Source organism: Apus apus, chromosome 4 (genome assembly GCF_020740795.1).
Source record: "Apus apus isolate bApuApu2 chromosome 4, bApuApu2.pri.cur, whole genome shotgun sequence".
NCBI classification, from domain to species: Eukaryota; Metazoa; Chordata; class Aves; order Apodiformes; family Apodidae; genus Apus; species Apus apus.
This window is the reverse complement of record NC_067285.1, coordinates 10,443,905-10,470,794: the sequence shown is the minus strand read 5'-3', so window position 1 is coordinate 10,470,794 and position 26,890 is coordinate 10,443,905. Positions and strand designations below refer to the sequence as shown.

The 26,890-nt window shown below is 42.4% G+C and overlaps 1 protein-coding gene across 4 annotated transcripts in view; it reads left to right on the top strand.

Annotated features, from left to right (window-relative positions):
* Window positions 1-26,890, top strand: part of RBM20 (RNA binding motif protein 20) — a 106,144-nt gene that overhangs the window by 56,878 nt on the left and 22,376 nt on the right. For all 4 annotated transcript variants that reach the window (XM_051617715.1, XM_051617716.1, XM_051617714.1 and 1 more), the window contains exons 2-5: window positions 21,086-22,259; window positions 23,845-23,906; window positions 24,063-24,154; window positions 24,527-24,618. In XM_051617715.1, the coding sequence (XP_051473675.1) occupies window positions 21,086-22,259; window positions 23,845-23,906; window positions 24,063-24,154; window positions 24,527-24,618 (1,420 nt within the window). The remainder of the gene's footprint in view (window positions 1-21,085; window positions 22,260-23,844; window positions 23,907-24,062; window positions 24,155-24,526; window positions 24,619-26,890) is intronic.

Here is a 26,890-nt window from a genome sequence, read left to right as displayed (position 1 = left end):
GTGAGTCTATTCTGCTGAAAGCAATAAATATTTTCTCTTAGTCGACTGAGTTGAATGATAGATCAAGAATACAGCCTGCAGTGCTTTCTGTAGTTACCTTTATTTTCCAGTAAGTTGAAAGCCATGACAAAGAATGTCAGACATTATTTTTTTTGTTTGTTTTCTCGGAGTTTGAAAACCTGACCAAATATATGTCATCTCTGAAACATGGCTTTGGAAATAAATCTAAGATAGTCAGGAGTTGTTACTCTGCCAGGAGGTCGGGGAAGATGCACCATCACTTTGGTCTTGTCTGGAAATTTGCTGAAACTATGTATAGGTCTGTAGGGAAATACACACATTGACCCATTTCCCTTTTAGGAAAACACCACAAACCCTTTTCTACCTGTTTTCTTTCATGCTGTTTATCTGTTCCTTGCACAATATGAATCAATTCATTGGTCTTTCAATCCAGAGAAAAACAAGGCAAGTGCTTGGGTTCTTTCCTCTTTCTCTGCTTTCGTCTTCACTTCCTCTTCCCTTCCTTCTGCTGTTTCCCTTGTTTTGTTTTCCTTAGTCTGGAAAAGTTTTATCGCAGGGGGTCACCGAGGCTCCTCTTGGGTTAATTACATTTTGGTGCCAGATATCCCCATCTAGTGGTTGTTCCTCCTTCCCTCACCGACTACCAGTCTGGGGAGAAGGATGCACACACACACAACAGTCAGACCAGTTGTAGCCCCCCTATTATCGCAGTGCCATGAGTACAGAATCAAGTACTCACAACTTTTTTTTTCCCAAAATAAAATTGGTTTTACTACTTAGAATTTGCACGTGGAAAATAATTTCCTGCTATGTTGAAGGGAATCATTTTACTACTGCTTCTGATATAGCAAAGGCACATGGAAATCTTTGTCATCGTGACTGTAAGTGAAGTGAAAAAATAAAGGAGGATTGAGTTTGTTAACAACAAAATGACAAAAATATTTGGTTGTTAGACAGTACTTAATGAATTAAATTATTACATTAAAGTAAAATCATTGGGACTTTGTAGCATGTATATATAATATTACAGAATCATATTTCTGCTACATGCGACCCTTGGTGGCCTTTCAGAGAAAAACATAATAAGTTGTTTTTCTTGTTGGAGTCCTGTTCCCTGTAGGTTTCACCATTACTCTCTGGGTTTTGTCCTGTGTTGCTGTTGGGTGTCAGTGTTGGCTGTGAGCTGGGGGCATTTCAAGGCTGGTGTTTGAGATTTGTCCTCAGCTGTACAGCCCTCCCTGGTTGCAGGGAAATTGTGCCAACAAATGTGGTCAGGCTGTCACAATCTAAGATGAAGAGACATTTTTAGGACCTCCTGGGACTGGAGAGGGAAACAAGAAGAGAAACACCGTATCCCCCTACTCCCCATTACCTAAAGGCAAACTCAAAGTGTGTGCCAGGTTGGCGATAACCAACCCCTGGCTCCTTCCTCTCAAGAGGCTTTATAGCACTTTCTCCACTGCAGGGTGCACTCCACCCGTTGGCAAAGAAATCTTTCATGGTCTTAACTGCAGCAATGGAGCCAGAGTTTTCTATTTCTCCTCAATCTTGGCCTTCTAACTCCTTTTGCTTCTCTTCTTGAAGGCCCTCTTGATTTCTCTGCAAAGGCGCATGTTCAGAGTTCACATGATCCTTTTCCCTTCCCCAAATTAAAAACTCTTGTGGGCCACTTGGTATTTGCTTTATGTCAGTGTTTTATTACCAAAGTGTATCCAGGCTTACAGCTGCCTGCAGAGTTTTTGGGGGTACTATCCACATGGCTTCATCCATCCCATACCCAGCACTTGTCACAGCACCTGGGAATAAGTATTTTCTTGCTGTGAGAACTGAGCGCTGAGTTTCTCCCTCTGAAAATATGGGCTGGTTCTTAGATGTATGGGGGAAAATATGCTTGAAGGGCATGATCAGGGACTAGGGTGCATGGGAAATGAGGAAGCAGCTGTTTATCCCCTCTTCTGCAGTGGGGGAGCATCTTCCTATGTGCCCGGCTGAGTACTGGACACAGGAGCTGGTGTCCATGTGAGTTGAGTCACTCATCTATGTTCATTGCTGGAGACAATAGCTAGAGTATTCAGCTGAAATTCTGAGAACTTTTTCCATTTCCACCTTCTTCAAATGAATATTTTTTGTGTATATTTTATATAGTATTTTTTCATAAGATGTCTTTAGTGGAAGTGACCTATTCAGGCACAGTCTGTTCTCATAGCAGAAGCAGAACTGGTTCCACATTACATCTGTTTTGGTTTGGTTTGTTTTTTTAAAATCTGTTAATGACCAAAAAGCCATTGGGTGGCAGTATCAGCCAGCGAGCATCTCGGTTAGTTCCTGAGCTAAATGCACAAGTCTAGGTAGGAAAGATAAGAAATGTCAAGTTTCTTTAGATGGAAAAAAAGGGGTGGTTTGTATTTGAAAAGGTTGTGTTTAATTCCACATTATCTAAGTTTTGCAAATTTTTTTTAAAAAAACAATTATAACTAATGAAAACATATAATGCATTACAATAGATTTGTAGCTGCAAAGGCTTTTGGACCTACAGTTCTTTTTTGTGTCGAAGTTCAGCTGGAAAGTGAGAGGGTTCCTTCCCGTATTTATGGTCTAAGTGCAGTGAAATGTCAAAACCAAAACAGAACAAAACCCCCACCAATAAGAAAATAATTAACTCTCTGATTATATCAGCTACAGGAAGGTAGTTGGTAACTTTGCAATTGCTGCTAAGACAGGTGAGTTTTTAAGAAGGACTTGACAATAAAGAGTCAGCTAATGTCATTGCTTCATTGTTATTAAAGGAGTTATTCTGACCAGCTCAGACCTGGCCTGTTTTTAACCAGGTTGGTGACCTTTTTGTTCTAGTTTCTTCAAAAGCAGAAGTCTTAATTTGTAATCTCAAAAAATAATGTATTGGTTTTAAGTCCCTATGAATGTAGAAGAAATTTAATCACTAAGGGTAAGAGAAACTGCCATGCAGCAGCTCAGGGTGCCTTTAGAGTGTGCTTGCACAGGGGCTTAAGTGCTGTTTGAGCTTGGTGTTCCTGAGCTGTGCATACTCATCAGATTAACAGCATCTGGGCTTCACATCACACGTTTATTTTCCTTTTCTTTTTATTCACTTTTTAGTTAATGCAAAGCTCACTTATGTGTTCAGCTTCATGGCTGGTAAATATTTGTGATTACCCGCTATTTAATTCTACATTTGGAATCAGCAGGCTTTAAATATCAAGGCATTTGCAATGATGTAAAACTTGCAAAACTGACTAAAAGTGCCCACTTTAGGCTCTATTGCTAGATAAGGTTGTGTTTTCTGTAATAGGAATCATTGTTATTTTTATCCTGGTATATGGTGTCAGCTCAATTATAGGCTTTTTCACAGAGCTACTGTTCTTTAAGTTCATGTTGTTAACTCAGCACTCCCTTCTAAGTTCAAGCTGGCAAGGCTATGAAAACCGCAGGGAAGTTTTAACTTCCTAAGATCCTTCACTTCACAAACTCCATCCAAAGAGGAACATTTTGTGTGGTACCAAAAAAAAGCCCCACGATCATGCTGTTCACATCTTGCTTTCAAATGCACCAGATAATGCCACTTGTTTAGGCTTAGTCACGTCTGGGGGAATGGCAGCAGTCTGGATCACATGAGCTGCTCCTCAGATTTCGCATCCCATATTGGCATGTCTTCCTGGGGAGAAGCAGCATGGAGTTATTAAAATGACTCATCCTATATGTTAGTATTGATATTTAATTCTCAGGCTTATTCCTGTGGTTTTCATGCATCATTTCACTTTAACATCCAGCTGCTTAATCTGAAAATACTTTAGTATCTTTCTTTTCTTAAGGTGTATACATCAGATGGAAGAACATATATTCTAACTTACCACACTGCTTCTGTTCTTGTTGATATTTTCATTTCCTGCTCAGTCCCAAGACTTATCACCTTGGGGCAGGTTTGAACCTGCCTTTAACTTAATTTTAAACACTTCTATCCTCTCCACTGCCTGATCTGTTTAAAGACCTGGTGTTGCTTGTCCTCCTTTCCTCCTTGAGGGTCAGGAGGCCAAGAGGGCTGTTGGCATGCCCTTGCTGGTGTCCTGGGTCAGCAGCATTCTCCAGAGGAAACATAACATGTGATGGACAGGAGAAGAGCCTGATACAATCTGGCTTTGTTCCCTACTGTCTCCTGCCCTCAATGGTGCTAGCAATAAATGCACCATATACAGAATCTTGAGACACTCCAAACTGGGTAAATAGTTGAGCATCACTCTTTAGCATTGTTTTTGGATGCTCAAGTGCCACTGTATTCACCATGTAAGCTGCACAAGCCCTACAGAGAAGGAGAAGTGAGGATCCAAGAAGCCTGGCGGCACTGAGGCACTGGGCTGTCTTACGTCTTGCCACTGGGAGGCTTTTATTCAGGACAAAATCTGCTCAGTGTGTCTGACTCTGCCCCAGGGGAAGGTCCTGGCCCCATTCCCAGGGACTCTGATCCTGTTTCAAGAGTGAGAGGTTGATTGGCATTGCTTCCTGAGGCCTCCAGCATTTGCTTTGTCCATCCCATCCCCCCCAGTCCCTCCCCCGTAGTGCATGGGGAGTTGGACGCCCCACGTGTGCCCATATAGGGAAGGGTGTCACTGTCTTGTTGACATCGGCTAATCCAGCCAGGCATGCACAGGGACAGCAGAGTGTGATGCTCACATGTAGCAAGGCAGATGCCACTTGGGACTGGCTGTCTCCATCACACCCCCCAAGACAGACATAGAAGACAGATAAAGAGCCTTTTTGTATATCTCTACCTGCTCTTGACAAAGCTACCAAAGAGCTGGGCTGTGGTAGCCATGTGTATTGAGCCACACTCATTCCTAGAGAAAATTTAATCTTTCCTGTGCTGCAGATTAATGGCAGCCCTGCAATACTTGTACAAAATCCGTGCATTGTGTTAGGTGAAAACAGCTGCACAGAACAAGAAGTCTTGCAGGAAACACCATCCCGTACTGGTGAAAGCCTAGCTGACATTATCCTTCTTTTCCAGATGGATGGCCAAATGAGACAAAACCCAACTAAATGCTTTGTTACTGAGTTTTCACTGATGACTTCTGGGTAGCCCTCTTTAACTTATGCATATGCTAATGCTGGATTGGGCAGCAGAGCTTATTGTGTGTACTGTTCTCTTTCAAACTCCAGTGATGAATTGAGGCTTTGTCTTCAGTAGACAAATCAAGGGGTGAAAGCATCTGAAGGTATTACTGTCACAGAGACAACAGGCCAAATCACAGCCAGAAGACCCAACTGAAGGCTTACTAAATCTGATGAGAGAGAGAGACTTCAAGACTGATCTGTTATACTGGAGGCTTTTAGGTAAGCCAAGTTGGTAGTTCAAAAGCAAGGTACCTATGGAAACTGCTCAAGATATCTTTAGAATTGTGCTTAATGCTTACACTATCTTCAGCTGCTGCCCCATCCATCAGATTGTTTCCCTGTGTGATAATGACCCACTGCATCCACTGTGGACAATAATACAAAACCCAGTAGGAATAACTAAAAAAAATAATAAAATGTTAGAAAAGCTAATATGGGCCCATTTTAATATCTAGCAGCAGTTACACCCATAAACTTAGGAGACTATGGCAAGATTTGTCACTGCTTCTTGGATTCATGTTAAAAGTATTTATGAACTTTGAATGGGTTTGCTGGTGGTCCTCCAAAAATGTCAATATCCAGGCACCCCAAAATTTGGAATCACAGTTCTGTGGAGTACTTCTGGTCTTTAATTTATTGGTTGAGGTATAGACATGTAATACGGATGTTCAGTTTTCCTGTCATAAAGAAGCTGTTGATTTAAGTTGTGTGATTCCAGTCCCAGTAAGGAAGCTGTTTGTTGTCCTGGCCAAATCAGGCTGTTTTTAAAAATAGTTTGAGTAGTACTATACAGAGCAGGGTGAGAGCTCAGGAGGAGTGATGGGTTGCAAGTAAAAGCAGAAAAAAACACGTGTGAAGCTTTCTGCATGAACTTCTTTATCTTTTCTTTCTTGAGAGGAGAAAACAATGCCCTGTTTTACTGCATATATCATTAGAAGTTGAAATGGATGTAGCCAACTCCTTTAAAATAACTTATTTGATTATTATAGAGATACATACATTTTTACAGCAGATCCAACCACAATTCTGTCTGCCAATGTCTCATTTCTTAGGGTATTATAGAAAGCAAGACTATAGCTCTCATTTTTGCGTAATACAGATATAAGTTTCTTCCAACACCCACCCTGTAGATGGTGGTTTATGCCAGGACGCTTGCAGGCTCATGTTCCATCCATACATCAGAATGTGTAATTTATTCAGTGATCTTCTCTGACTGGGGATGCTCCCATATCTGGAGATTTCTGACCATTTGGTTTTTAATTCTGCTGTTTAAATATTCAAATTGATCCGTCACATCACTGCTTGGCTTGCAATGATGCATCTGACTTTTCAGGATGTTTTCCAAATGACGTACTGATGTAATACTATGATCCAGAAGCTCCAGAGATAGGGACAGAATCTGAATTTTTTTGTGCTTGCTGTAATAAAAAGTGATTTAAAAACGCATTAAGAGATATCAGAGTCCAGAGATTATGCTAGGGAATTATATTAAAAAAATAAACTTCTGAATTAGAAATTTATACCTAAACAATCCCCGACTACAGTTTTAGGGAGCAAAATGTCCTGAAAAGCTGCACTGCAGGACTTAACAGCTCCTCATCTGATATATTATTGCCTTTGACTCAAGGATTTCTTTCCACAAGAGCCAACTGCTCAGTTTAAATTTGTTCTCAGCAGCATTACTTCATCTTGGCTTTTTCTTTTGTGTGTGTGTGTGATACAAGTGGTCTGAATTATTTTTTTTCTTCCTTATCCCCACTAATACTCAAAGACTGCCAGTGAGCCTTTCTAGTCTCACTAGCCCCTGGAAGCATCATATTACCTTAGCAGAGGGCGTCAGGCGGCTGGCTGGGAGACCTTGGTGTGCCTACCAGGTGGGTGTTGAGACTAACACATCATTCCCATCTGAAAACAATGAAGAAGCTCCCAGCTGAAATTACCAGTTGGGAAGCTTCACTATCTCTCTCTGAAGTGGATTCACTTTTAAAAGTAATGTTTATTTTTGTTCATTTTTAATTAAGGTAGAAAAAAATGTATCAGAGTGAACATTAATGGATTCATTCTTAATGGCAGGTCTTCCCTGGATGGTGTATGAGGAAGGATTAGATGCTGGTCTCTTCTCTTCTCTTTCTCTTCTCTTTCTCTTCTCTTTCTCTTCTCTTTCTCTTCTCTTTCTCTTCTCTTTCTCTTCTCTTTCTCTTCTCTTTCTCTTCTCTTTCTCTTCTCTTTCTCTTCTCTTTCTCTTCTCTTTCTCTTCTCTTTCTCTTCTCTTTCTCTTCTCTTCTCTTTTTTTTTTTTTGTTTTTTTTTGTTTTCCTCCCCAGCTCAGCAGACAGATGAGGCGAGCACATGCCACAGGGATGAGATTTGTCAGACTGCCTGGGATGCTGTTGTTTTGGGGCAAGTTCTTTCCCTGGGTGTGAAGCGAAACACGAGTCTCTGCTGACAGATGAAAATGCAGGTTAGGGAAACCCAAAGAGCTGAGAAAGTGAATCTTTTTGCTCTCAGGAGAGATCAGTGAGAGTTCAGCCTGCATGCTAGGTAGTGTTTTCTGAAATCAAATCACCCGTGTTACTCGCCTCGTTTTCCTTCGTCATTGGTCTGCTCTGGCTCGGTGGAAAAAATGCAAGTCCATCTGCTGACATAGTCCAGTTGGCTGCCCCTGCCCATGCTGCTGATTGGGCCAGCAGCTGCAGACAGGGAGGAACCTGCAGTGTTCAGTCACAAGCCATATGCGGGCAGGGCTGGGGATTAGCTCTGTTCCTGGCCGGAAAGGTCCCAGCGCGGTTCCCAGGCTGAACTCACCATGTGTGTTTCACGTGACTGCGCTGAGGCTGACGTGAAATGGGGAGTTCAGACTCAAGTGAAAGCTGGTTTGTGTTTCTTTATCCTGTTTAATGTAATGCAGATGCAGAGAAGAGCGTGAGGGCATCTGTGCTGTGGGGGAGATGTGACAGGCTGTAGGAAAGCCCTCTAGGTTTTGCTCATTCCTTCTTCCCCAGAATTTTCTGCTGTTTCCTGATGAGAGTTGCATGTGTGAAGGAACACCCTTGGACCACCTGTTAGGCATCTTTCCCCTTTCAGTCACAGTCTCTGCCATCTCTTAAAGATAGGGCTTTTTTATTTGGAGACAAGCCAGAAACCTGAACAGTAGTTTTCTGCATTGGAGAGGTGGGGAGGACTCTCTGATGTGCCACAGGAAGGAAGAAAGAAGGCAAGAAAGAAAGTTAGAAAACTTGGATGGAGACCTTCCAGGCTCCTCTTTGTGTGAAGTATTGCAGAATTATGTTTTTTTTAAAGGTAAGAGGTGCATATTCACAGGCTGATTTTGTTTGTGGTTTGCCTCAGTGCAAAGTAATTTTGAAAACAGCATCTTCCATAGAAGGATCATGCCATTTATAGAATGCTGCTGCAGAATTTTTCCAGACTAATGCTGTTAATTGCAAAAAGAAAGTTTAACAAGCTCTTGCTGTGTCCCAGGAGGTTAGTAGAGTGGCTGACTAAACAGCTCTAAGGAGAGTTGTCTGATGGGCTGAAGGAGCTAATGTACTTAGGCAAAAATAGGAACGTTTGGCTTGTTTTGTTCTTTGGATATGGGGAAAACAGTTCATTTGTTACTTAATTGCCTTATATGCTGTGGTATGTTAGAAGCAGGGACAGGAAAATAGCATTTCTTGTGTCTATGTCAATTCTTAAATGACGTGACATATAACTAAGATCAATTTTGTTGACATCCAGATATAAAGTATAAAATATTTTGGTCAAGGAAGGTGTAAAACTTGGTCTTGAAAAGCTTTGGTTTAATGGGGATGGATCATCAACCAGGGGAGACCCACTGAGATAACTCATCAAATAGCACATTAAGGATGTGCAGGTTTTGTGTTGCCTCTTGCCCTGGCTTTAGAGTCCCAGCAGAACCCGTGGCACAGGTCAGCAGATCAAATGCAATTGGGCCAATGGATTAGTGCTGCATGAGGAATTTCCTTTCTTTAGACTGTTTCTGAGAAGGCAGCTAGCTGATTTTAGCAATGACATTAACCCAAATAACAGCAGCATCTTTCCTCAAAACCTCGACTGTCCTTGGGAGGCAGCAAGTTTGATCACAGACAAGTTGCTCCAGGGTTAAAACACAATGTATTTGAGTGCATGTTTTAAGAAATTGTTAAAACTTTAGCTGGGTAATGCTTGTTTCCTTCCAGAGAGAAGACTCGCTCTGTAAAAGTCAGCCCCTCTTGGTCTTCATTAGCATGCTGCATTTTTTCGCAGTTTGCGTAATTAGACTGTGACCCTGTCCCCAGAAGGATCCCATGGCATTATACTGTGCAGAAACAGGACTTCGGTGCTGATATGTGAAGAGACCAAAAACATATGGCACAAACATCAACCGATATTGTTTGCCATCCACCCTTGCTGCGTGTAATGCAACAAGACCGGCTCCCAGCGGCCACGTGATCCGCCTTCCAGTCCTCCATTTGGGCTGGGCTGGGGTGGGTTGTTTTGGGTTTTTTCATTCCTAAAGTTGTGACTTTCTGGAATAAAGCTTGGAAGTTGTCAGGGCTCCCAGATCAGGTAGAATGTCAGCGGGATGTTACCGGGAGGCACGTGCGCAACACTGACATTGGCTCCTGGCCGCGCTCCCTCCACACCCGGCAGCGCTCCATGTCGCAAGAAGGTAGGATCGCGTCGTGCCACCCGTGTCCTCCCACCGCCGTGCCGAAATGCCTGTCCCCCCTGTCCCCAGCAAGGAGGGACGTGATTCTGCCAAGCAGAGTGTCTTAGCAATCTTTAAAATTTAATTTTGAAATACAGCTCTTTCTGTAGTGAAGAGAAGAGGCAGGCGTGCGAGCTCTGGCGGTAGCAGCTCACTGGGATTTCAGATGAGCGATACGATCTCGTTTGTGCAGTAGCTTCTTGCAGTGCTTAGCTTTTTGTAATAGCAGGGCTTTTATACTTCAAAAGACGTTCCACACCAAATTGTGTCCTATTGATTTGCCATGGTTAACCACCCTGTAATAAGCCTCATAGTCTGTGTGAGTAGATTCAAAGCAGAATTACATTAATTCTGTTTTACGACCAGTGGGCAAATCGTTATTTGAAAAACGTGAAAGATGTCAAAATACGAAAACATTTCAAAGACATTGGAATTCCCAGTGGCTGTCATTAGTCTATGAATAGAATTCTTTGGGGAAAAAAAAAAATAACAAGAGAAAGATTATTAATTTTTTTCATATTTTTTTTTAATGTTGCTGTTTTGATTTTTTTAATAACTGATACTTTAAGCTTCAAGGCAGCTTTTTATTTTCAGAAGTATGATAAATAAATAAAATAATTTAAAAGAAAATAATTATATATTTTTAAAATGACAAGAACAGTAGTGGTCACAACTTTCTTAAACGTCTTTTCACACACAAAACTGAATCTGAGTCCCTGAGTGGTTTCGGATTAAAAGGTACATGAGTAACACAAGGTGTAGCATCTGTTATGTAGGCCAGGAGAATGAAATAAAACCTAATTTTCCTTAGTCATAGGAGCTACTTCAATGTATAGACTACAGCCACTCAGCAGAGCATGTGCGTTATAGTAGAAATGGGCAAAATCAGCAAGAAAAATTAAGCGGAAATAATGCACTGCTTAACCAAAAAGTAGTGGCCGGCCGTCTGCATTGACAGTGTTGTCAGTAGGACTGGGCAAATGCCCAGCTGAGTGTCATGGATGGGTTAATACCTTCACACTTTTTCCTTCCTCACAGCTGCCACATGCAGTGCTCTGAAACCTGATATTTTTCATCAAAAACTGACCCTATTTTCTGTCTTAGTATACTAATCAATTTTACCATGCAGGGCTTGGAGCATATTAACTGCCAGTAACTCCTAATTAATACTGAAGGCAGACAAAAAGAGAGAGCAAAATAATTGAAGTTATTTAATATAAAATGCCTCTCCCAGTTTTATTTCCTTCATGGAAAACTCTTTTGGTGCCTGTTCAAGATTTAAGGACTGGTCTGTTTCATTTCTGTTTCACAAGGTTGATTGAATGGCAGTTTATTATTTGAGACAATAAATTAAACTTCTCAAAGCCAAAGAGTTCCAGCAGTTCTGGCACGGGCTCTTTTCTGCCAGAAGGAACATGCTCAGATCTGATTCATACCAACTGTTGCCCTTTAACATACGAAAAATAAATAAAATCCCCTATAGCCATTAAAATTTCTTTAGCATAGAAATTGGGATGCATTAAAGAAAAAGTGAGCAACATTGATTGCAAAATAGATAATGGAAGTTTCTAGGCCAAAATATATGGTGTATTACTTCCACGTAACAGTATGAATATTATGGCCTAGTATTAAAGGCTAATTTCAAAGAGATCATGAAAAGACAGTGATCTTCTTTGATGTTTTCTGTTTAAATTAAATATAACCAAAAAGGGATCCAGGAGTAATGCTCTTCTACACTGAAGTCAGGAAAGTCTTTGCAGCACGCTTCAATAACAGCTGAGTTAGATCTGGGCTTTGTAAGATTCATATATGATTTATGTAATACCAGTAATGTGTGTGGATAGGTAAACAACAGGAATTTAGAATTTCAATGTACTTTTAAAATATACATTACAAAAATTGAGAAATGGGACTAGGTATAAATTTACGTAATATATGTATCTCAGGAAATCTGCAGAGGTTCTGGTTTTCTAACCAGAAATCTGATTTGAAAAATAAGCTGGCTTTTTGTTTGGTTTGGGTTGGGTTGTATGTGTGTGTTTTGTTTGCTTTTTGCTTGTTTGTTTTGGGCTTTTTTGTTTTGTTTTAAAATTACTTTACATTTCCTACTTTTAAATATTAGCGGTAAAGAGAAAGTAAATCGTGTTGGCCACTTTAGGTAGGAGCTATTCCGGTGTTTCTCCTTGTGCATTCTTGTTCCATGGTGGTTGGTAACATGTAGCACATGAACAGCTTTTAAAGGAGGTGGTGATACTACGCATTAATTACGAAATTACTGTGATGCTTCTGGGTGACTTCTAATGGCAAGCTGTTGCTTTTCGGCTGGCCTAGTGTGCGAACAGAAGAGCTCAGCTCTGAGAGCAATTTCTGTAGCCTGTGCCATTACTCTTATGAATGCTGACTAGTGCTCTCCTAGAGACTTAATTTACAAATACGCTTTTTCATTAATCTTTTCAAATATGGTATTGGGACTAATATTTTTAAATAAAAGGATAGAAAGGTGAGTTTAGTTTTTGGGGTTTTTTGGGTTTTTTGGTTTTTGTGTGTGTGTTGTGGTTTTTTTTCCCCACAAATGGCAATCCTTTCTTTGAGCACAAATTAAGCTACTTGGAAATAAAAATCCTTCCTATCACTTTACCCTTTTCACAGTTACATGTCATTTTCCTGTCTAAAAACTGAAGATACTGCTTTGTAAAAGGGCTTTTATATTGTCTTATATTACTATGAAATAGAAATGGTATATTCAAATGAGGAATTATCTGCCTATCACATTATGTTTCCTACTTGCAACACTCAAATGAAAATAGCTGTGCCTCCAGGCAGTGCAAGATATTGATGCATTTATATACTTATAGTTTCTGTAGTGCTTAACAATACCACTAAAAAAGTATTAGCAGAAGATGTGATGAAATATTACTGTGATATATTTTCTAGTAAGTACTATATGCTGGGGATTATTTTTCAGTTGGGCCTTTGTCTGTGTGCTTGCATAAAAAGCATTTTAAGGGTTTCTGACTTGTTGAGTTTTTTTTTTTGAAAGGCTGCGCTTTTCCTGAAGTTATAATAAGCTTTCCAGACAATTTCTCCCCAGCTCTCTTTATTTTCAAGGGGAGGCTGGGAGCAGAGCTGTGAGCACCGAGCCACGCGGTGGAGCAGCAGAGATGGTCATCGAAGCAGGGCTGCATTTGCTGGAGCTGCTTGCCCGTTTCCAAAGGGGTTACCTAGTTCTGCCAAAGCTAATCCCTGTCCCAGCCTTTTTGCTTCCCCTATGGCTTTGCTTTACAGGCCATCCCTGCCTTCCAGGCAAGCCTCTGGGGCTGTGCTATTCGCTGCTTGGGGTGGGAGCAGGAGAGGGCTTGGAGTATGGCCACACAGCACCCCAGCGCCGTCGTCCACATGAGGTCTGCAGTTGTTGGGGTGAAAGGGTTATTGGGGGACCCCAAATACCCCTTCTTACAGGAGCCCTGCTGGGATGCTGGTTGGTACGGATAATCTAGCTGGGGGACTTAACACTGTAATGGGTATTTGAAGTCTAGTTGGTAAGAGCTGTTGCAGGAAGGGTGCTGGGGAGGTAGCCACAGGCAGCGTAGCACTGCCAGACTGCTGCAGGTTGCCCTGAAAGCTGTGTAAATCTGTGACACCATTTCTCTGCTAATTTAGATCTTTGCAACGTGTTACGAGGGCACTGATCTAGAGCTACAGCTATTGTGGACTGTTTTTAGCATGCATTTAAAATATTTTTTTTAAAAAAAGTTTATTTAACTTCAGTAAATAAAGATTTAAATTTCCTTGGGAAGTAGTTGCAGATAAGACGGTCGCAGTATAGCTGAAGGAATTTGTATGGCTGCCTATTGAATTTTAAAATGTAGACCAGTGTTCATGTGTGTACACACTAATCCTCAGAGCATCCTTGACATACTATAGCACATCAGCAAAACCAAATAACATTTTAATGTCACAGAACAAAATTATAACTTTCCTAGCTTCTGAAAATTGTTACCTACAACCTTGGGTTTGGGTGGTACATTCGCTAGAATACATCCCTTACTTGAAAGGGGTTGAATTTCACCTAATTAAATATTTATGGAGAGATGTGTTGCATGAGGGAAAGCAGAAAAAAGCCCAGTATACACTCTGGAGTTCCACACAATACAAGAAATATATTTCCAGGGTAAAATTTAAACTGAATAATAGGAGGAAGTGTGAAGGCCAGTGCAAACTTTGGTGGTACCTGGTTTTGTTGTTCTCAAACTCTTGAGTGTAGATTGTTTTCTATGGCTTTGGATTCCACCTTTGAAAGCAGCTGAATCAAATACAAGCAAATGTTGCAGTAAAGAAACCAGAACATACTGTTGATTTTAAACAACAATCCAGAACTCTTGCAGAACTATACAGCAAGAGTCGTTAATAAAGAAACCAGTATTACCAGAGAAATCTACCCTTCTATTCTTGCAACTGCAAATAGGACAGTTGATTTTTATTTTTTTTAGCAGAAGTGACTCAGGAAGGAAAGAATATGGTCTCTTCAGCATGCAGAGCAGAGCTGTGAGGTGGGTAAAATATCCTTGAATTACTGGTAGTTGGAGAGAAAAGGGAAAGGTCCATCGTGGTTCCCTTCACAGGAACAGTCTTTAGTCTATTTGACACTTCATTGATGACCTGTGTGAACGAAACATCCATTAAATCTGCAGCTAGTGCCACGAGGAGAGCATTTACAAGTGCTCTGGAGGCAGCACAGGAATCCAGAGTAATCCTGACAAACCGGATCTGTCATAACCTGGGTACAATATTGGTGAGGAAAATATGAAATGGTGGTAACAAGAAATCCTTTAGACACTCACAAGGAAAAAGGACAGACCTAGCCTTCCCTCTGTAGATCCCTCCCAAACGTCTTCAGGCAACAGGTCTTCAGGAAAGGGGCTGGGTGTAACAGGGAACCACGAGGCTGTGCTGTTATGAAGAAAAGTGGCCATACTGGGCATTACAAACTGATGCATCACATACAATCTGCAGAGAAAGGAGGGCAGATGGTCATAGAGATTTGCTAGCAGCTGCAGGAAGGTAAGAGAAGCCTTCTCAGTCCTGTCAGCAGAGAACCACCATAGGCTTTAAGAGGAAATGTATAAGAATAAGGAGAGTTAAGCAGTTAATTGTCCTTGGAGGTCGTGAAATCCCCACCAAACAAAGCTCTGAAGAGCAGATCAAATAAATGTCAAGAGTGGCTGAGTTCAGTTTGATCCCACCTGAGGAGCTGGCCTAGTCATCCTCCTAAGATAACTTGCCATTTTATTTCTGTGATCACAGCTATTATTCAGGATATAGTCACTGTGTTTGTCCCTTTACCAGGGGACATTGCCTGACTTCTCTGCATATGAGCAAAGGCAGAGAACATTTTGGTGGAAAGTTTCAAATGAGCAAAAAGGGATCTCAGTAGGAGGCAGGCATCTGAGTCCGGTCAGCTTTGTAAACCTTGGGTTTAGCAGCTCTGTGGTAACATTTTACATCTTGTCTTCCAGCTAGCTGTTAGGTTGGATGATTGTCCATACAATAGAGTTTACCGTTGCCAAACGTATGCAAAATCACTTGGCAAAGCACGTGTGTACATTGGCTGATGTTTTATTTTACTCCCCCAATAGTGTAATGGAGGGGTTTAGAAATCATTATTTGGGATAAGAAGGGGTTTACTTGCAGCTTATAAATCTATTAAAGTAGCTTAAAGATTTTATTGCTCCTCGTCATTAACTGAACTTAGTGTGAAACATGATCTCTTTTTTCTATAATTTCTAATGAGAGCTCAGCAAAAAATAGGTTGGGCAACATATTATTTCAGAGCTCAAATCATAAAGGTTGGAGGGTTTTTCTCCTTTCAGCAGACTTTCCAAGCTTTTCTGACCAAGAAAGTAATTTCAATAAAACCCAAAGAAAATACTTCTTGTGGAGCTGAAGAGAAAGAAAACAGTCATTTAGTATTGGCCACATGAAGTCCAAGGTACAGACCGTGTCCGTTTTTTAACCAATACTCCAGTTTTTCTTGACGTACGTACTGGGTTTTTTTCCAACAAACAAAAATAAATGTGAAGCCTGTATTCTTAATGGGATCAACAAAACAGCATAACACAAAATATAATTATAATAATTATAATTATTAATAATTATTTGAATAATTAATATATTTTGTTGTTTAGATTGCTGAAGTTTGTCTTTATTTCTACTGGTATTTGGAATACAGCTTTGCAGTTCCCGTGATTCTGAATCTGAATTCTTTCCTCATATACAAACATGTAATCTCACTGAAGTACTGTCAAATGGTGCATTTTTATTTGAAAACTAGGTTTACTCTGAATATATTATCAACTTAATCTATATAATAATTTATTTGCTTAGTTTTAAGAGGAGTTTTTTTGTTCGCTCTTTTAATCCAATGGCAATTGTTTTGGATGAGTTTGGAGAAGGCAACCCCATGTTTCAAATAAATTCGCTACAGGGAAGGGATATTCACACTTCTGCATAACAGAATATAATTTTTTTGTGTGTTTGGATAATTAGGAAATGGTTCTCTTTTTGTCTGAGAGTCCTGAATTAAAAATGTAGTTTGCTAACTGTTAGAAAGAAAATTATTCAGGAGCAACTTGAATGGATGAAAAACCAGCATGCTGTTGCAAATACGGTCTCACATGTAATACTGTGCTAATGCCAAGTAGTCATACATGTAGGATGTCTTGGGTGTCTTAAAATCCTTGGCCATTTTAATTCTGAAATAAACACAGTGATACAGACAGCTTGGAAAAAAAAGTGCTCACTTTGGAACAAGAGATATCAGAAGTGTATCTTTCAAAGATTTTGACAGGTAGATGTAATTATATGTAAAGGCAGATGTGTCATAGGAGAGGGAATGCAAAAATCTTAGAAACTGTGCAAGATTAATGGAAAAAGCAAGAAAACAAATTCTGCACTGCTGTATATTCACTAAATTATACTGAATTAGTATTCAAATTCATACCCTTTGCAGCATTGAAAATATTTGTGAGTAAAAATGCTTCCTAAATAAATAGTTGCAGCTAAGATCATAAATTTATTAGTTCCGATTTTTTTATTTATCTCTTGATTTTGAAAGGTGCTAGGCAGCACATCAAAATCCTTCATTTTGTCATTTAAAAATTAAGCCCCAGGTTGTCGGTCTGCTCTAATAGATGTACTGTGTGTTCAGCCTTTTCATCACTCTTGTAGACAGGATTACTCAAATAAGCCAGCTATCTAGATACTTTACCTCCAACACTGTGTGTTGCTCACTGTTCTTGAATGCTAAAAGCGTAATAAGGATTACAGGGGTACCAGACAGGCTGAATTGGTTTCTAGCAATACCGCCTGGCCAGTGTTTGCCATCTCATTGTGAGTATTGTGATGGTTGATGCATATCTTCAACTTCTATCTTTCAGAGCTGTGTGAAAACTTGCCTGGTTTATAGCTTTCTTTGTGGAAACTGTACAGCAGCACTCCTGTTTGTCCTTATTTTGGTAAAGAAAGACCATTTCTGGCTTTCCTAGTTGTGCAAAGGAACTGCTGGTGTAGCCCAGCTGTACAACTGAAGTTATGTAAATAAATGAAGTGGACAACTCCCCTTTACTTTTTACATTGCTGACCTTATAATCGGGAATGTTTTGCATGGAATAGAGCTAACTTTGGCTGATGCAGGCTAATTATTCCCCGGGCACCCAGTGGAGAACGAGGGTTTCATTCAGCTGCTTTGAATCATCTTGTGGCAGAGACCCCCCACGAGCAGGCGGGGGCTGTGCTTTGGTAACCTGAGGAGGAGCTGGGTTGGGAGGTGTGTGTGTACCAGTGGTGAGCAGCCCCCACAAAATGCCTCAGCCGAGTGCTATCATCACCTCGTGTTTGCAATTTCCAATTGTTTACTATATCTGTAGCAGGGTTATTTGCAAAATTATGTTATCAACTACGTAAATATTATGATTGTAGAACAGAAAGAGGGAAAGAAATTTTCAAAGCTGAGTACACTGGTCCTGCATGTCTCTTAGGTCCTGTATTTTGTAAGCAAACAGAAATCTTCAAATTTGGTTGTTGCTCTAAAAGATGCTTTATACACAGCTCGAACCTCCCATCTGCATATCTGCTTTTCCCACTGACCCATGAACATGCCCTTCCTTCTTTGCCCTAATTAGATGATAAAATATTCTGTTTCTGCTGTGAGAGAATAAGGCATGCAACCTGAAACACCCTGAAATCTGGAAATTCATACCAGGCAGCTGGATTGTGAGGCTGTGGCCATTCCCTGACCTTTTGGTGCATGTTAGCGACCCTCTCACTAATTCTGTTCCTCCACGAGTGGCTTGGAGGCTGCAGCTTTTCCTCATGGCATTTGTTTTTTTCTGCAGAAAAAGCAGCTCCCAGCAGCTCCCCAGTTCTCCCACTGCTGGCTTGCAGTCTGGGGATGAAACTGGCAGGCACAGGGAGCAGGGTGCTGCCCTGCTCTGCAGCAGGGCCCAAAAGCTGTTGGCCTGAGCTGGTCAGAGGCAACCCACCTGTGCAGGGCACTCCTGCCCTTGTCTTCCCCAGGCCCAGCTGCAGAGCCCAGAAATTGCCACAGAGCTGGGGAGCAGCAAGTGCCTCAGGCATGTCCAGCCAGGGGAGCTCCGGCAGGGCTTTGTTTATGTGCTGGGGGATTCCTTAGAGGCTTTGGTCAAAATATGAGGAGCCTGAGAGAGCTGCAGGGCTCGTGGCAGTGTTGAGTGAGATGGTTTCACCGGAAAGAGGGAGCCAGTGCCTGAGTCCAGGAGGCAGCCACTGGACTTGGGAAGTGGCTGGAGCTGTTGCGATGCGCACAGTTCTGCGTAGGCTTGCAACATGGTGGAATTAGATTGCTGAGAGCAGGAGGCATCTGTCGCTCCTGAGCCTGCACACAATATGCTGGCTTCTGGCTTTCCTTTTTATTTGAAGAACACCAGGGTGTTCTTATTTGCGCACTCTGTAAAACTTCTGAAAATAGTTTTATGTCTTACTTGCCACACAAAAGGTATAACCAGCTGTAGAATGAAACAATTGTCAGGGCTGTGGCAAGTCCCATACAGCACATTGTAAGCCAGCATGCTTTCCAGATGCTAATGGCACAATACAGCCTGGGCACAGGTTCGTGCCATGTCACCTGGTGGTGACAACAGTGTGTGCAGCAGTGTGGATTCTGCTCGCTGAGCCTCTTGCAGCCCACAGGGCTCCTCAGTGGCTTTTGTGGGTCCTCAGCATCTCACAGGCTAAGGTTTCTGAGAGCCTCTGTGTTGTTTTGACTGTACTTATGCCCTGGCTGTCATCCGTAATAAAACTTACAGCAAACTGTGCTGTGAATGCAAGTGAGAGAGTGAGGAGTGGAAGCCCCCCAGGAAAACAAAAGGCACCTCAGCTCTGAGGCGCGCTGGTGTCAGCTTGTGCTGGCAGGGAGGCTCGTCATTACCCAGTGACGCACTTACCCAAACGGCGTCTCGTGTTTTGGGAGCCAGATGCGCCGTGCAGTTGCCAGTGGAAGTTAAACGTTAAATATGAAACCCATTCATTTTCTCTTAGTCATACTTTGGATTTAAGCAGATGTTTTCCTAATTTGTGGTTTTCAAATGTAGCATGCTGACAAGACATTTATCATTAACTACACTTCATCCATGCAGTTTAGCAAATTGGCCAATTATTAACAGTGAGGGTTGCGTGGCAGTTGATGCACAGTTCCTGCTGCTTTGAAAGGCCTAAATCGAAATTCTATACATTTTTACAATATAAATTAATTGAGCTGTGGACCACATCCCTGCTATTCCAGTGCTCCTTGCTCTCATTTTCAGAATCAACAGCCATGTATAGTGCACTGAGTATCTATGCTGTCTGTGAGCAGAGTCTCCTGGTGGTGGAAGAAGTGGTGGCTAACATTTCTCTAGTAGGGACATGAAAATGACTGATGGTATCCATGTGTAGGCAGCATGAGATGTGGAGAGTGTGGCCACAGGACGGTGTATGTACACATGGGTCCACGAGGCATCCTGGGAGGGTGCAGGGGGAGCAGTGCAGGCAGGGTGGGTGCAGCTGCCTGGAAGCTAGTGCTGCCTAGTATTTCCTCTGATTACATTTATCTTGCTTTAAACTTTGTTAGACTTTACCCCTTTTTATTTATTTTTTCCTGTTTTATGTTTGCAAGGTTTGATGGGGTGGGGGGTGGAAGGGTTGGTGGTGGTGCTATGAGCAGGTGAGATGTCCCAGAGATGCTTCCTAAAGCCAGGAACCACCATATGCCTGAAAATATAATTTCCTATTTTTCAGCTCTGGAATTCAAGCAGGCAATTTAGTCATCATTTATTCACCCTATGTACAAGACTTGAAGGAGAACAGTCAATGCACCTCTAATTTCTAGAAAGTATAAAGACCTTGATTTTTACCAGCTGGCACTGAGAAATTTTGCCTTACATTCCAGCTGAACTGGGAAAACTCTTCAGGATTGCTTGCTCTTAGTTGCTCCAGCTTCTGGCAAATAATTTGCTGTTTTCCCCTCCTCTGTATTTGCATCTGCACAACAGGAGCACTATATACTTTATTACAGAACCAGCTACCATGCAGATTAGTTAAATGCGAACTGTAAACGATTAAAATAAATACACTTAGTGTATTTCATCTTGCTTTATGCAGCCAGATGTGCTAGGTGTGAAGTACCTGTGGGGCTGGCCTTCCAGTCCCATTTGACCTCCTTTTCTTCACATCTCCCTGCTCTGTTGGAGAAGGGAATAATGGTAGCGTCACAAAATCAGTCAGGAGCATCGATGTCTCAGAAATGAGCCAGGAGGTTGCATAAGGTGCAGAGAAGAGAAGAGGAGGTTTGGGGGTGGCACGGGAGGACTTGTGTTGCCTCTGTTCCTGGTCTGCATTAGAATCCTATGGATGCTTAAAATGAGCTGAAGGGCTGATTGAGAGGGTTGGTGAGCGGTGTAGTGGGGGTTTTAAAGCAAGATCTTTGGCATAGTTGTCTCCCTAGTAACTTTTTGATTGAAAAGGGGACGGCGGCAGATGTTGAAGGGAAGATGATGCGTTATGGCTGCATTGTGGGTAACGGCTAACTTGCGTGCCTTGGGTTCAGATAAGCTCTATTTCCAGCAGTGGCTACGTATCCCATGTCAGGCTTTAGCAGGAGGCAAGCACAAGTAGACGTCGGGCGAACGCAGCTAACCCAGATCCTGATTCTTTGCAGCGCCGCCAAACTCCTGGAGAAGAGTCCGTTCTCTGTGGGCGCCCCAAGCCCCCTGCTCCCCTCGCCGGCAAGCCTGCAGCTGGCGCAGCTCCAGGCACAGCTCACGCTCCACAGGCTGAAGTTGGCTCAGACCGCCGTCACCAACAACCCGGCCGCCGCCACTGTCCTTAACCAGGTGCTGTCCAAAGTTGCCATGTCCCAGCCGCTCTTCAACCAGCTGAGGCATCCCACCGTGATGAGCGCCCCGCAGGGCCACGCCACGGGGCCGCCCCAGGGGCCTGGCATCGCTGGCGCCAGGTTCCCCTCCGGCGGGATCGCCTTTCCCGCCCAAAGCCCGGCCTTGGCTGCACAGGGGGGCAGCCTGGGGCCTGTCCAGGCCCAGGCTCCCAACGCCATCGTCATGAGTCCCTTTGGAGGCGTCATGGCTCCCACCTCTGGCCAGCAGCCCATGGTGATGGGTCTCAACAAGGCAGGTGCCTCCACCGCTGCCGCCGGAGGCTTTTATGAGTACAACAAACAAACTGCCAGCGCTGCCGGCCCTCAGGTGTACACCTCGGAGGGGGACCAGCACAGCTTCCTTGCTGGTGGTCCCCATGCAGCCTCCTCGGCAGCAGGATCACGCTACGAGGGTCACTTTGGGGCTCCCAGCCAGCTGCAGCACGAGGCGGCAGCCGCCTTTCCCAAGGAGGCCTACGGGGCAGCGGCTCCGGCGCCGCACGGGGTGGCGCGCGCCTTCCCCAGCGACCCGCACGCCGGCTCCCACCCTAAAGGAGACACCAGCCCTGTCTTACACGGCAGCGGTACGAGCAACCAGTGGGAAAATATCCCTAATTTCCCCAGCCAAAACAAGCCTGACCTTGTGCCCGGCGACAGCCTGTGGCCGTCAGCGAGTCAGCAGCAGTATGAAATAAGAAACGAGCTCTACAACCCTGAAGAGCCGACACCTGACACAAAGTTCAGCACAGCTGCCCCCCCCGCCTTTGGCCGCCTCAACCACAGCAAGCAGAGCTTCGGCAGCCCTCGCATGAGGCAGAAGGAGGAGCGGAGTGGTGGTGTGCCCGAGCTGCCTGCCCGTGCCCTGCAGCCACACCAGCTGGGTGACCTTCGCGGTGTGGCCCCCCTCCACTTCCCCCACGTCTGCACCCTGTGCGACAAGAAGATCTTCGATCTGAAGGTGAGTGGTTTGAAGGTGCCCCTGGGGCGTGCTTCGGATCCTTGAATGGCTGCCTGCTGATTTTTCTGGCCACAAGCTGCTGTCACCCCTTGCCACCAGTGTCCTTTGTCCTGAGAGGAGTGGGAACAAAGGGCCATAGTTTCGCTAAGGGTGTTGCACATCTGTTTCATGGCGATTACTGGGATTTCAAGATCTGGTTTGGTTTCACATCTCACTGTGAAAGGCCATGAGATTATGGCACCAGCGTGAGAAATGCAAGGTCCAGGCTGGGGTCATGGCTCATCTCATGGGCCCAAAGCTCGGGGAGGAGGAGCTTGAAGCCGATCCCCTGCTTCTCAAGCTGGTATTGTAACTGCATGTTTGCAGTTTCAAATGCTTTTCCCTTTCTCTTTACGTTTCTGATTCCAAAGCCTTCCCCCAACAGCCTTTTGGAAGCCAGTTGCTCAAATGAAATGGTGCATTTTGATAAAATTATTTTAGTAATTCCTATGTTGGGATCTTTTCCTCCTTCTAGTAGTTCTAAGGAAAATTTAGGACTCGGGGTCCCCAGCAACTTTCACCTGGAAGCAAGAAGCTGCTCAGCATGTGTAGTGCAGACCACACTCCCCCTTCTTTGCTCATACTGCCAGGGGAACTCCAAATTCAACCTCACCCTAAAGAAGAAGCTTCCTGCTTGCCCAGAGGGCCTGTGTGCTAGATCATGTTATATAGGTCAGGTCTGGAGAAGCCTTTGAGCCCTGCAGCCATACATGGGCACTGGCTGGCGTTATTCTGGCCTCCTGGTGAGCCCTGCTCAACAAGTCCTCACAGCTTTTTCCATCACATCGCAGGATTGGCACCTAACTGCGAAGGCATCTGTTTTCACACTGATGGTAGCCTGACAAAAATGTTGCAACACCATTTATATAGGAAGGAGGATGACCAGCAAATGAAACGGTGCCCAATACCTACACACCCTGGAGTATTGAGATATTTTAATATATTTGCTCCTTCAGCAGCTGTTTGCAAAAGGGTTTGCTGTGTTTGCTGCAGCTACAGAACTGGTCTAGGGCATGCTGAGCACTCTCTTTTTTTTGCATTAAACATTTTAGAAGAGCAGGAAAAATGTCATTATGGTGAGTTTTTTGTTGTTTTGTTGGTCCACTATCTCATTTGGATCATAAAACTGTAAATATCTAGATGTACTTTGACAATTTTTGCCAGTCTACTGAAATATAATAAGAACTGTCCTGGCTGCCCTGTGCATTGAGCACCTTGTTATGGAGATTGCAGGAGCTGAGTGTGCTCAGGGCCTTGCAGGATGAGCTCTTCAGCTAGAGTGAAATAATTGGATTAATAGAAATGTACTGGATGTAAAAACTAAGACAGAGAAGCTCCCCTTTTGTAAAGTAATGGCTAATGTAATGTTCAAATAACAAATCAGTAAATGCATTGGAAGAAGGTGTGCTTGTCTCCAGCATTACACAATTTCATCTTCAGCATCTCAGTATTGTTTTTAGAATAAGAACAATGAATGGAGAAGCAATCTCTTGTAAATTTGTCTCAGGATTTCTACTGTGCTCATCATCTCTTTGTTTCAACGTAGGACTGGGATCAGCACATTAAGGGAAGTCTTCACATCCAAAAATGTATGGCTTTTTCAGATAAGTAAGTATTATTTTAGTGACACTCTTCCAACTGAATTTCTAACAGAGCATCCCTTACTTCAGTGGCTTTACACCAGGAATTTACTGTCTAATAATTATGCTTTAATATTTATGGCATGTTATGCATGCTCCTAAAGTTCTTTTCTTTCTTTTCCAGCACTGGTATCCGGTGTGTGTTAAGCTCAGCAGATGGAACATTGCATTTATCACCAAATAATGCAGCAGTTTTCAATACAACTAATATCGAAGGTGAATCATTGTATATGCAAAAGTTTAAAACACCTTTATTTATTTATTTATTTGTTTGTTTGTTTGTTTATTTATTTTAATTGAAAGGGAAGTCAGTCTCTGGGGAAAAGTGGACATTTTAAATGAAATGTGATACAAGTTTCCAAGGAAAACTTTTTAGAGATTGTGCACAAAAGCCAATACTGTGCCTTTCAAAGTATGAATTTGTTTCTTTCAGGCAAAGATTTGTTTTCACAGTACAACTAAACAGTGTGTAATTTGCTGTAGAGACTATGAAATTAAGTTTTATGTAAATGGGACATTGCTTACTGAGCACACCAATGCAATTAATGAGTCAGGATTTTAATGAAATGTGTGTAATCTGTTACTTAGATTATCCACCAAATGTCGGCTCATCTTTTATCACGTCATCAGCAAGATCCTTTGGCCAACCAGGTCCTACATTTTCTTCTCCTTCATCAGGGGTAAGAGTGAGTAACTAAGCAAACTGATGTCTGTGTTGAGATTCTTACAGAAGCCACTTCCACTTGCTGGAGTTAAAATCACAAGGGATTCCTTTTAGACAATAATCTGAATATTCAGTCTGTTATTTCAACTTCCCATGTCTACGCTTTTGATTTTGGTGAAATCAAAACCTGATTGTAATTTATTTGTTGGGTGTTTTTTCCAGTGCTAAAAATTGTTTGCGTCTTAGAGAGATTTGTGGAGGAGGGTAAATCACTTTGCATGTATCCCATTGACTTTTTCTCCATTTTCTGAGCCTTTTCAACACAGGAAGGTCAGCTTCAGCTTGAAATGAATTTTTTAAATTAGTTTTTACTTAAACGACGTATTGATCCCAGCAAGCAGCCTGCCATCTCTCCAGTTATTTATTTGTAGCAATTGCTCTCTGCCCTCCTATGCTGAGGTCCTTCTCCCAGGAAGCAAGAGTAGCAAAGACAGTGGCTGCAGCTTTTCTAACCATTACTCACCTGGGGGTCCCAGATCAATTAATTATACTGGACTAGCTTTTTCTTAGTTTATTTTAGTGTATTATTTTTATATATGCATTTATAAACATAAAATTATATATTTTTAAAAAAGAAAACCAAGGAAAAAAGGCAAATTAAAACAAATTTTTAATATATATATATATATGTATATATATAATGGAAACACAAAATTGTTAGGATTTACATGAAGCTCAATATGTATCAGAAAGCTACAATTAAAGCTTGAGGCATTGAGAACTTGTGTTAGGGCGTTCATGGAATAGCAGCAGTAATCCAGGGCTTCAAGTTTTCACCTTGTTAACTTTTGTGTCTATATCCTGATGTGGTCTGGAAAGCCAGGCTGAGTTGTGTCCCTGTGCCACTGCAGTTTGCATCAGGCATTGCTTATAGAAGCACCACCCAGATTTGTTTAATTCAGCCAATTTTCTGCTTTGTGGTTTTGCTGTGACAGAGGTTATTTGAAGGAGTTTTAGCTTCTGCCTGTTCCCTGTGTGCAGGGAGCAAAGAGCAGAGCTGCTCATGACGGCTGCCTCCAAGGTCAGAGGTGGAGTAGCAGCGGGTGTGGAGGAATGTTCCTTTTCATCATGTCTGTCAACCTCAGAACAAATGAAATTACTGCTAATGCCAGTATCATTTCTCCTTAGAATCTGTCACTATTTATCATTTAAGCTGCCTGCAGAAGCCCTTTTTCTGAATGACCTGCGGTACTACGAGGGATAAAAGACACAGTAGCTTTGGTGTTCCAGAACACTATAAATCCTCTTTTTCTTCAGAAACTCATTGGGTGGACAGGGATGTCAGAGGCGTTAAGACTGAGTTTGCCAGCTGTCATTCACCCCACAACCCAGGTGGCTTATAATTTATTACACTTTGGTGTGGTAGTATTCACTTTCAGCTAAGCTGCTGCCATTTATTTGAGCAGTGGGAGATTATACTTGACCCTGCATGTAATCAGAAACAAAGTGTTCAGATTTCTGGAAGAGCTTGCTCTGTGCTATTCATCTGAAAATAACTTTATCCCTCTTCAAAAGGCAAATACAGTGCTACAAGTCTTCACTCAGGCATGGGAGAGCCATTAGCACTGTAGGGATGAGACTGTCAGTTTCTTCTTATCTTTAGAAAAGATTCATGTGACGCTCAAGAACAGGATAAAGAATTTGAAAAGCAAGAAACAAAAAATGGAAAAAAAAAAGCTGCAATAAAAATATAGTCACATTGGATTGGTGAAATAATATGGCAAATAGTATAAGGTGCATTTCACTGCTGTGCATCAAATTATTTTGGTGGTAGTTGTCAAACTGCATGGGTAAACCCCTGTAGGCATTGGTTGCAAAGAAAGTTAACTTAGAGTCTTATTGAAAATTACATTCAACACTTGACACAAAAGAGCTCCTCTAACTTTCTGAAAGTGGATATAGAAGGTGTATATTCCTTTTCTGGCTGTGATTTACAGCTCTGCTTAGTGAATGGATCCAATTTAACTGCAATAAGCTGACAACATTATTGCTTAGTACAGCCCATCAACTTCTGGTGTGAGTATGTGAGTACTTCTTAATCACAAATTACAGCAGATTTATGGCATAGCATTTTAATTTAAGCCATTGCCAATTGTGGGGAGGTGGCAACATCTTACAGTTGTTTGATTTAATGTACTGCTGAGCACGTGTCTGAACACGGGCTCTGGAGCCTACAAAGGGAACAGCTAAGGCTTTCTAGTCCCGTAGACCCTTAAAATACCATCTCC